The sequence below is a fragment of the Dendrobates tinctorius genome, unplaced genomic scaffold, assembly GCF_039654945.1.
Source record: "Dendrobates tinctorius isolate UK_male_01 unplaced genomic scaffold, ASM3965494v1 ptg000455l, whole genome shotgun sequence".
In the NCBI taxonomy this organism is placed as follows: domain Eukaryota; kingdom Metazoa; phylum Chordata; class Amphibia; order Anura; family Dendrobatidae; genus Dendrobates; species Dendrobates tinctorius.
Window position 1 is genome coordinate 828035 of NW_027362117.1, and position 13127 is coordinate 841161.

The 13127-nt window shown below is 45.3% G+C and overlaps 1 protein-coding gene across 1 annotated transcript in view; it reads right to left on the reverse strand.

The window, feature by feature from the left end:
* DNAH1 (dynein axonemal heavy chain 1) overlaps window positions 1-13127 on the reverse strand; it is a 69137-nt gene that overhangs the window by 50095 nt on the left and 5915 nt on the right. The window contains exons 4-7 of the mRNA XM_073564470.1: window positions 12806-12953; window positions 12517-12649; window positions 8921-9064; window positions 6448-6700 (exon numbers count right to left, since the gene is read on the reverse strand). Coding sequence (XP_073420571.1) covers window positions 6448-6700; window positions 8921-9064; window positions 12517-12649; window positions 12806-12953 — 678 coding nt within the window. The remainder of the gene's footprint in view (window positions 1-6447; window positions 6701-8920; window positions 9065-12516; window positions 12650-12805; window positions 12954-13127) is intronic.

Sequence of the window (13127 nt, forward strand, 5' to 3'; positions counted from 1 at the left end):
CCTAACTCTGCACTATATGATCACATGGTATATGGGACCACCTAACCCTACACTATATAATCACATGGTATATGGGACCACCTAACCCTACACTATATAATCACATGGTATATGGGACCACCTAACCCTACACTATATAATCACACGGTATATGGGACCACCTAACCCTACACTATATGATCACATGGTATATGAGACCACCTAACCCTACACTATATAATCACATGGTATATGGGACCACCTAACCCTACACTATATGATCACATGGTATATGAGACCACCTAACCCTACACTATATGATCACATGGTATATGAGACCACCTAACCCTACACTATATGATCACATGGTATATGGGACCACCTAACCATACACTATATAATCACATGGTATATGAGACCACCTAACCCTACACTATATAATCACATGGTATATGGGACCACCTAACCCTACACTATATAATCACATGGTATATGGGACCACCTAACCCTACACTATATAATCACATGGTATATGGGACCACCTAACCCTACACTATATAATCACATGGTATATGGGACCACCTAACCCTACACTATACGATCACATGGTATATGGGACCACCTAACCCTGCACTATATGATCACATGGTATATGGGACCACCTAACCCTACACTATATAATCACATGGTATATGGGACAACCTAACCCTACACTATATAATCACATGGTATATGGGACAACCTAACCCTACACTATATAATCACATGGTATATGGGACCACCTAACCCTACACTATGTGATCACATGGTATATGGGACCGCCTAACCCTACACAATATGATCACATGGTATATGGGACCACCTAACCCTACACTTATATAATCACATGGTATATGGGACCACCTAACCCTACACAATATGATCACATGGTATATGGGACCACCTAACCCTACACAATATGATCACATGGTATATGGGACCACCTAACCCTACACAATATGATCACATGGTATATGGGACCACCTAACCCTACACTATATGATCACATGGTATATGGGACCACCTAACCCTGTACTATATGATCACATGGTATATAGGACCACCTAACCCTGTACTATATGATCACATGGTATATAGGACCACCTAACTCTGCACTATATGATCACATGGTATATGGGACCACCTAACCCTACACTATATAATCACATGGTATATGGGACCACCTAACCCTACACTATATAATCACATGGTATATGGGACCACCTAACCCTACACTATATAATCACATGGTATATGGGACCACCTAACCCTACACTATATGATCACATGGTATATGAGACCACCTAACCCTACACTATATGATCACATGGTATATGAGACCACCTAACCCTACACTATATGATCACATGGTATATGGGACCACCTAACCATACACTATATAATCACATGGTATATGAGACCACCTAACCCTACACTATATAATCACATGGTATATGGGACCACCTAACCCTACACTATATAATCACATGGTATATGGGACCACCTAACCCTACACTATATAATCACATGGTATATGGGACCACCTAACCCTACACTATATAATCACATGGTATATGGGACCACCTAACCCTACACTATATGATCACATGGTATATGGGACAACCTAACCCTGCACTATATGATCACATGGTATATGGGACCACCTAACCCTACACTATATAATCACATGGTATATGGGACAACCTAACCCTACACTATATAATCACATGGTATATGGGACAACCTAACCCTACACTATATGATCACATGGTATATGGGACCACCTAACCATACACTATATGATCACATGGTACATGGGACCACCTAACCCTACACTATATGATCACATGGTATATGGGACCACCTAACCCTGCACTATATGATCACATGGTATATGGGACCACCTAACCCTACACTATATAATCACATGGTATATGGGACCACCTAACCCTACACTATATAATCACATGGTATATGGGACCACCTAACCCTACACTATATGATCACATGGTATATGGGACCACCTAACCCTGCACTATATGATCACATGGTATATGGGACCACCTAACCCTACACTATATAATCACATGGTATATGGGACAACCTAACCCTACACTATATAATCACATGGTATATGGGACAACCTAACCCTACACTATATGATCACATGGTACATGGGACCACCTAACCCTACACTATATGATCACATGGTACATGGGACCACCTAACCCTACACTATATGATCACATGGTATATGGGACCACTTAACCCTACACTATATAATCACATGGTATATGGGACCACCTAACCCTACACGATATGATCACATGGTATATAGGACCACCTAACCCTGCACTATATGATCACATGGTATATGGGACCACCTAACCATACACTATATAATCACATGGTATATGGGATAACCTAACCCTACACTATATGATCACATGGCATATGGGACCACCTAACCCTACACAATATGATCACATGGTATATGGGACCACCTAACCCTACACTATATAATCACATGGTATATGGGACCACCTAACCCTACACTATATAATCACATGGTATATGGGACCACCTAACCCTACACTATATGATCACATGGTATATGGGACAACCTAACCCTACACAATATGATCACATGGTATATGGGACCACCTAACCCTGCACTATATGATCACATGGTATATGGGACTACCTAACCCTACACTATATAATCACATGGTATGTGGGACCACCTAACCCTACACTATATGATCACATGGTATGTGGGACCACCTAACCCTACACTATATAATCACATGGTATATGGGACCACCTAACCCTACACTATATGATCACATGGTATATGGGACCACCTAACCCTACACTATATGATCACATGGTATATGGGACAACCTAACCCTACACTATATGATCACATGGTATATGGGACCACCTAACCCTACACGATATGATCACATGGTATATGGGACCACCTAACCCTACACTATATGATCACATGGTATATGGGACAACCTAACCCTACACGATATGATCACATGGTATATAGGACCACCTAACCCTGCACTATATGATCACATGGTATATGGGACCACCTAACCATACACTATATAATCACATGGTATATGGGATAACCTAACCCTACACTATATGATCACATGGCATATGGGACCACCTAACCCTACACGATATGATCACATGGTATATGGGACCACCTAACCCTACACTATATAATCACATGGTATATGGGACCACCTAACCCTACACTATATAATCACATGGTATATGGGACCACCTAACCCTACACTATATGATCACATGGTATATGGGACAACCTAACCCTACACAATATGATCACATGGTATATGGGACCACCTAACCCTGCACTATATGATCACATGGTATATGGGACTACCTAACCCTACACTATATAATCACATGGTATATGGGACCACCTAACCCTACACTATATGATCACATGGTATGTGGGACCACCTAACCCTACACTATATAATCACATGGTATATGGGACCACCTAACCCTACACTATATGATCACATGGTATATGGGACCACCTAACCCTACACTATATGATCACATGGTATATGGGACCACCTAACCCTGCACTATATGATCACATGGTATATGGGACCACCTAACCCTACACTATATGATCACATGGTATATGGGACCACCTAACCCTACACTACATAATCACATGGTATATGGGACAACCTAACCCTACACTATATAATCACATGGTATATGGGACCACCTAACCCTGCACTATATGATCACATGGTATATGGGACCACCTAACCCTGCACTATATGATCACATGGTATATGGGACCACCTAACCCTGCACTATATGATCACATGGTATATGGGACCACCTAACCCTACACTACATAATCACATGGTATATGGGACAACCTAACCCTACACTATATAATCACATGGTATATGGGACCACCTAACCCTACACTATATGATCACATGGTATATGGGACCACCTAACCCTACACTATATGATCACATGGTATATGGGACCACCTAACCCTGCACTATATGATCACATGGTATATGGGACCACCTAACCCTACACTATATGATCACATGGTATATGGGACCACCTAACCCTGCACTATATGATCACATGGTATATGGGACCACTTAACCCTGCACTATATGATCACATGGTATATGGGACCACCTAACCCTACACTATATGATCACATGGTATATGGGACCACCTAACCCTACACTATATGATCACATGGTACATGGGACCACCTAACCCTACACTATATGATCACATGGTATATGGGACCACTTAACCCTACACTATATAATCACATGGTATATGGGACCACCTAACCCTACACGATATGATCACATGGTATATAGGACCACCTAACCCTGCACTATATGATCACATGGTATATGGGACCACCTAACCATACACTATATAATCACATGGTATATGGGACAACCTAACCCTACACGATATGATCACATGGTATATGGGACCACCTAACCCTACACTATATAATCACATGGTATATGGGACCACCTAACCCTACACTATATAATCACATGGTATATGGGACCACCTAACCCTACACTAATCACATGGTATATGGGACAACCTAACCCTACACAATATGATCACATGGTATATGGGACCACCTAACCCTGCACTATATGATCACATGGTATATGGGACTACCTAACCCTACACTATATAATCACATGGTATACGGGACCACCTAACCCTACACTATATGATCACATGGTATGTGGGACCACCTAACCCTACACTATATAATCACATGGTATATGGGACCACCTAACCCTACACTATATAATCACATGGTATATGGGACAACCTAACCCTACACTATATGATCACATGGTATATGGGACAACCTAACCCTACACAATATGATCACATGGTATATGGGACCACCTAACCCTGCACTATATGATCACATGGTATATGGGACTACCTAACCCTACACTATATAATCACATGGTATATGGGACCACCTAACCCTACACTATATGATCACATGGTATGTGGGACCACCTAACCCTACACTATATAATCACATGGTATATGGGACCACCTAACCCTACACTATATGATCACATGGTATATGGGACCACCTAACCCTTACACGATATGATCACATGGTATATGGGACCACCTAACCCTACACTATATGATCACATGGTATATGGGACCACCTAACCCTACACTATATGATCACATGGTATATGGGACCACCTAACCCTACACTAATCACATGGTATATGGGACAACCTAACCCTACACTATATGATCACATGGTATATGGGACCACCTAACCCTACACTATATAATCACACATGGTATATGGGACCACCTAACCCTACACTATATGATCACATGGTATATGGGACCACCTAACCTTACACTATATGATCACATGGTATATTGGACCACCTAACCCTGCACTATGTGATCACATGGTATATGGGACCACCTAACCCTACACTATATGATCACATGGTACATGGGACCACCTAACCCTACACTATATGATCACATGGTATATGGGACCACCTAACCCTACACTATATGATCACATGGTATATGGGACCACCTAACCCTACACTATATGATCACATGGTACATGGGACCACCTAACCCTGTACTATATAATCACATGGTATATGGGACCACCTAACCCTACACTAATCACATGGTATATGGGACAACCTAACCCTACACTATATGATCACATGGTATATGGGACCACCTAACCCTACACTATATAATCACACATGGTATATGGGACCACCTAACCCTACACTATATGATCACATGGTATATGGGACCACCTAACCTTACACTATATGATCACATGGTATATTGGACCACCTAACCCTGCACTATGTGATCACATGGTATATGGGACCACCTAACCCTACACTATATGATCACATGGTACATGGGACCACCTAACCCTACACTATATGATCACATGGTATATGGGACCACCTAACCCTGCACTATATGATCACATGGTACATGGGACCACCTAACCCTACACTATATAATCACATGTTAAATGGGACCACCTAACCCTACACTATATAATCACATGGTATATGGGACCACCTAACCCTACACTATATAATCACATGGTATATGGGACCACCTAACCCTACACTATATGATCACATGGTATATGGGACCACCTAACCCTGCACTATATGATCACATGGTATATGGGACCACCTAACCCGGTATATGGGACCACCTAACCCTACACTATATAATCACATGGTATATGGGACCACCTAACCCTGTACTATGAGTACAAGGTGTACAGGACGGCCCCTCTCCCCCAGTATACGGGGCCCTTCGTACTTCTCATCCTTCTTCAGTCGCGCGGTGCTCAGCAGTCGCTCCTTCATGCTGTTCACACTCTGCGCTGCGATCCTACGACTCCCGGTGGCCGGCATACAGTCCACGTACAGGTTGTAGAGGAGCAGGGCTTCTGTCTTCCTTCGTAGCTGTTCGGCTGCTATAATCCTCTGCGCAAACACATGCGGATTCTCAGCGCAAAACAGCAGCCTGATCCGGGGAACCCAGTACTGGAAAGTGGCCACCGGGGGCGCCCCTTATAAAAACAGGAAAGAATGGGAAAATGATCAAAATCTGCCCCGTACAATGTGACTGAGGCCGCACCCCTGAGTAATAATGGAGGCCGGACCACTAAGTAATGCAGATTTATCAATTACACTCAACAAGAAGGGAAGATGGAGATCGCGGAAGGGAGACGTCACTGATCTGTGACTGATAGAAAGTGGAAGCAAAGTGAGCGCCGCCACATCTCTGCACACTGCAGTGTCTCCGAAATTGTCTCCCATGGCCGCAGCGTCTCCAGACATGTCTCCCGTAGTGTCTCCAGACTTGTCTCCCGTAGTGTCTCCAGACTTGTCTCCCGTAGTGTCTCCAGACTTGTCTCCCGTGGCTGTAGTGTCTCCAGACTTGTCTCCCGTGGCTGTAGTGTCTCCAGACTTGTCTCCCGTGGCTGTAGTGTCTCCAGACTTGTCTCCCGTGGCTGTAGTGTCTCCAGACTTGTCTCCCGTGGCTGTAGTGTCTCCAGACTTGTCTCCCGTGGCTGTAGTGTCTCCAGACTTGTCTCCCGTGGCTGTAGTGTCTCCAGACTTGTCTCCCGTGGCTGTAGTGTCTCCAGACTTGTCTCCCGTGGCTGTAGTGTCTCCAGACTTGTCTCCCATAGCCGCAGCGTTTCCAGACTTGTCTGCCGTGGCTGCAGTGTCTCCAGACTTGTCTCCCATGGTGTCTCCAGACTTGTCTCCCGTGGCTGTAGTGTCTCCAGACTTGTCTCCCGTGGCTGTAGTGTCTCCAGACTTGTCTCCCGTGGCTGTAGTGTCTCCAGACTTGTCTCCCGTGGCTGTAGTGTCTCCAGACTTGTCTCCCGTGGCTGTAGTGTCTCCAGACTTGTCTCCCGTGGCTGTAGTGTCTCCAGACTTGTCTCCCGTGGCTGTAGTGTCTCCAGACTTGTCTCCCGTGGCTGTAGTGTCTCCAGACTTGTCTCCCGTGGCTGTAGTGTCTCCAGACTTGTCTCCCGTGGCTGTAGTGTCTCCAGACTTGTCTCCCGTGGCTGTAGTGTCTCCAGACTTGTCTCCCGTGGCTGTAGTGTCTCCAGACTTGTCTCCCGTGGCTGTAGTGTCTCCAGACTTGTCTCCCGTGGCTGTAGTGTCTCCAGACTTGTCTCCCGTGGCTGTAGTGTCTCCAGACTTGTCTCCCGTGGCTGTAGTGTCTCCAGACTTGTCTCCCGTGGCTGTAGTGTCTCCAGACTTGTCTCCCGTGGCTGTAGTGTCTCCAGACTTGTCTCCCGTGGCTGTAGTGTCTCCAGACTTGTCTCCCGTGGCTGTAGTGTCTCCAGACTTGTCTCCCGTGGCTGTAGTGTCTCCAGACTTGTCTCCCGTGGCTGTAGTGTCTCCAGACTTGTCTCCCGTGGCTGTAGTGTCTCCAGACTTGTCTCCCGTGGCTGTAGTGTCTCCAGACTTGTCTCCCGTGGCTGTAGTGTCTCCAGACTTGTCTCCCGTGGCTGTAGTGTCTCCAGACTTGTCTCCCGTGGCTGTAGTGTCTCCAGACTTGTCTGCCGTGGCTGCAGCGTCTCCAGACTTGTCTCACGTGGCTGCGGCGTCTCCAGACTTGTCTCACGTGGCTGCGGCGTCTCCCCACTTGTCTCCATCGAGCATCAAGGACGTCATTGGTCGGTGAATACACAGGAGCTGCCGGCAGCAGATCCTGATAATTTGTACATTCAGTGGAAGAACCTTCCTCAAATGACCATAAATGATCTCAGTGACAGCAGCCGAGGCCGGAGGTGACGGGATTTCTGCACGAGGCTCAGACTCTGGACTGGAGAATACAGAGGTTGTGATCGTGCTTCCATTCCTGTACAATGTGCCGTCTCCCTCCCGCGATCTCCATCTTCCACCTTTCCTCCATTTCCGATCGTTCGGGTGAACACTCAGCCGCCAAACAGTGTAACATTGTGAAAATAAATTGCCGGTTTTCTCGACACTTTTGAATAGTAAAAAACTGAGTAAAGTGGAGTAAGAAGCGGCAGAAACATTTCGGGCGCACACCCGGCCGCTGCCGCCTACACAAGGGGCAACTTTCTAAAAGCTTCTAACTTCGTCCTTTTTTATTGACACCATTCTTAGTAACTGTGGATCTGTAGATAACGGGGGCGTCAGCTCTTAGGTCATCAGGATCAGATTGGCGGGGGTCCGCTGCCCCGCTAATTCCTGGACAATCCCTTTAATCTTTCAGCAGTTCCCAGATGCAGCCCCCCCGGTACCTGTGTGTGGGGCTCCGCCGTCTGCTGCGCTCAGGAGCCGCGACGCTGTGGACTTGTGAACTAAGTAGAGTTTCTTCTGTTCATCGTATTCCAGGACCCCAACGTTACACCATTTATACTCCAACTGCGGAGTCTGAGGGTCTTCTACAGAAAAAGAAAATCAATAGAGAAATGGTTAATATGACATCAATATCTGTCAGTGCAGAGCCTGATGGTCCAGAAATGCTGATAATCCGGCAGCAGAGGAAAATAATCTGCTCATCCAAGGACAATCCCCCCAACAGCTGAGATCCTATAGTGTGGGGGGCACTCAGCTATTCCTGCACCTTCAGGACTGTACACACCTCACTGCAAAGACATGTACAGCAGAATAGTGAGTGCAGCTCTGGAGTATAATACAGGAGGTAACTCAGGATCAGTAATGTAATGTATGTACACAGTGACTGCACCAGCAGAATAGTGAGTGCAGCTCTGGGGTATAATACAGGATGTAACTCAGGATCAGTAATGTATGTACACAGTGACTGCACGAGCAGAATAGTGAGTGCAGCTCTGGGGTATAATACAGGAGGTAACTCAGGATCAGTAATGTAATGTATGTACACAGTGACTGCACCAGCAGAATAGTGAGTGCAGCTCTGGGGTATAATACAGGAGGTAACTCAGGATCAGTAATGTAATGTATGTACACAGTGACTGCACCAGCAGAATAGTGAGTGCAGCTCTGCAGTATAATACGGGATGTAACTCAGGATCAGTAATGTAATGTATGCACACAGTGACTGCACCAGCAGAATAGTGAGTGCAGCTCTGCAGTATAATACAGGATGTGACTCAGGATCAGTAATGTAATGTATGTACACAGTGACTGCACCAGCAGAATAGTGAGTGCAGCTCTGCAGTATAATACGGGATGTAACTCAGGATCAGTAATGTAATGTATGTACACAGTGACTGCACCAGCAGAATAGTGAGTGCAGCTCTGGAGTATAATACAGGATGTAACTCAGGATCAGTAATGTAATGTATGTACACAGTGACTGCACCAGCAGAATAGTGAGTGCAGCTCTGGGGTATAATACAGGATGTAACTCAGGATCAGTAATGTAATGTACACAGTGACTGCACCAGCAGAATAGTGAGTGCAGCTCTGGAGTATAATACAGGATGTAACTCAGGATCAGTAATGTATGTATGTACACAGTGACTGCACCAGCAGAATAGTGAGTGCAGCTCTGGGGTATAATACAGGATGTAACCCAGGATCAGTAATGTAATGTATGTACACAGTGACTGCACCAGCAGAATAGTGAGTGCAGCTCTGGAGTATAATACAGGAGGTAACTCAGGATCAGTAATGTATGTATGTACACAGTGACTGCACCAGCAGAATAGTGAGTGCAGCTCTGGGGTATAATACAGGATGTAACTCAGGATCAGTAATGTAATGTATGTACACAGTGACTGCACCAGCAGAATAGTGAGTGCAGCTCTGGAGTATAATACAGGATGTAACTCAGGATCAGTAATGTAATGTATGTACACAGTGACTGCACCAGCAGAATAGTGAGTGCAGCTCTGGAGTATAATACAGGAGGTAACTCAGGATCAGTAATGTAATGTATGTACACAGTGACTGCACCAGCAGAATAGTGAGTGCAGCTCTGGGGTATAATACAGGATGTAACTCAGGATCAGTAATGTAATGTATGTACACAGTGACTGCACCAGCAGAATAGTGAGTGCAGCTCTGGAGTATAATACAGGATGTAACTCAGGATCAGTAATGTAATGTATGTACACAGTGACTGCACCAGCAGAATAGTGAGTGCAGCTCTGGAGTATAATACAGGAGGTAACTCAGGATCAGTAATGTAATGTATGTACACAGTGACTGCACCAGCAGAATAGTGAGTGCAGCTCTGGGGTATAATACAGGATGTAACTCAGGATCAGTAATGTAATGTATGTACACAGTGACTGCAACAGCAGAATAGTGAGTGCAGCTCTGGAGTATAATACAGGAGGTAACTCAGGATCAGTAATGTAATGTATGCACAGTGACTGCACCAGCAGAATAGTGAGTGCAGCTCTGCAGTATAATACGGGATGTAACTCAGGAACAGTAATGTAATGTATGTACACAGTGACTGCACCAGCAGAATAGTGAGTGCAGCTCTGGGGTATAATACAGGATGTAACTCAGGATCAGTAATGTAATGTATGTACACGGTGACTGCACCAGCAGAATAGTGAGTGCAGCTCTGAGGTATAAAACAGGATGTAACTCAGGATCAGTAATGTAATGTATGTACACAGTGACTGCACCAGCAGAATAGTGAGTGCAGCTCTGAGGTATAAAACAGGAGGTAACTCAGGATCAGTAATGTAATGTATGTACACGGTGACTGCACCAGCAGAATAGTGAGTGCAGCTCTGGGGTATAATACAGGAGGTAAAATCAGGATCAGTAATGTAATGTATGTACATGGTGACTGCACCAGCAGAATAGTGAGTGCAGCTCTGGGGTATAATACAGGATGTAACTCAGGATCAGTAATGTAATGAATGTACACAGTGACTGCTCCAGTAGAATAGTGAGTGCAGCTCTGGAGTATAATACAGGATGTAACTCAGGATCAGTAATGTAATGTATGTACACAGTGACTGCACCAGCAGAATAGTGAGTGCAGCTCTGGGGTATAATACAGGATGTAACTCAGGATCAGTATTGTAATGTATGTACACAGTGACTGCACCAGCAGAATAGTGAGTGCAGCTCTGGGGTATAATACAGGATGCAACTCAGGATCAGTAATGTAATATATGTACACAGTGACTGCAACAGCAGAATAGTGAGTGCAGCTCTGGGGTATAATACAGGATGTAACTCAGGATCAGTAATGTAATGTATGTACACAGTGACTGCACCAGCAGAATAGTGAGTGCAGCTCTGGGGTATAATACAGGATGTAACTCAGGAACAGTAATGTAATGTATGAACACAGTGACTGCACCAGCAGAATAGTGAGTGCAGCTCTGGGGTATAATACAGGATGTAACTCAGGATCAGTAATGTAATGTATGTACACAGTGACTGCACCAGCAGAATAGTGAGTGCAGCTCTGAGGTATAAAACAGGAGGTAACTCAGGATCAGTAATGTAATGTATGTACACGGTGACTGCACCAGCAGAATAGTGAGTGCAGCTCTGGGGTATAATACAGGAGGTAAATCAGGATCAGTAATGTAATGTATGTACATGGTGACTGCACCAGCAGAATAGTGAGTGCAGCTCTGGGGTATAATACAGGATGTAACTCAGGATCAGTAATGTAATGTATGTACACAGTGACTGCTCCAGTAGAATAGTGAGTGCAGCTCTGGAGTATAATACAGGATGTAACTCAGGATCAGTAATGTAATGTATGTACACAGTGACTGCACCAGCAGAATAGTGAGTGCAGCTCTGGGGTATAATACAGGATGTAACTCAGGATCAGTAATGTAATGTATGTACACAGTGACTGCTCCAGTAGAATAGTGAGTGCTGCTCTGGGGTATAATACAGGATGTAACTGAGGATCTGTACTTACCGTGGCCCAGGACATCATCCACAGGGAGAAGCGCTTGCCCTGGCACCGGTTTTCGCACATCTGACCCCTCGTCATACCCCAGACTCAGCCAATCAGCCGGGGTCCAAATATCAAACTCTTCATTATCAAACACCTGCAGACAGAGTTTCACACCTATAATCCGTCGTCTCCGCTGCACATTTCGCCTCCTGACGTTCTTCTGCCAGTTGTGACTATGATCAGGGCACGTTACTGCTCCTGTAGGGGGCACTGCCCTGGGCACCTGTGGGCGGCCATTACTGTGAGTTACCTCCAGGGGTAGATATGTTGGGAGGAGCTGCCCGCTGTGATTCCGGCTGTGCGGGGGGCCGCCGCTCCGGGGAAGCAGCAGATTTGAGTCGACGCCTTCATTTATCAGGAGCTGGGATACGTCCAGGTTGAGGTACTCCCGCCGTCTCCTGGGGGCAGAGATTAGGGGGGTGATAATACATTGTGGATAAATCTCTAAGCGCAGTGCTAAAGGTCTCACAGCTGAGGGTATGTTACAATTGCATCCAGTGAAGACACTACTAAAACAGCCAGGACTCCAGACTGACAGTGAACCTGCACTGATACACTGTAACAAAGTATCA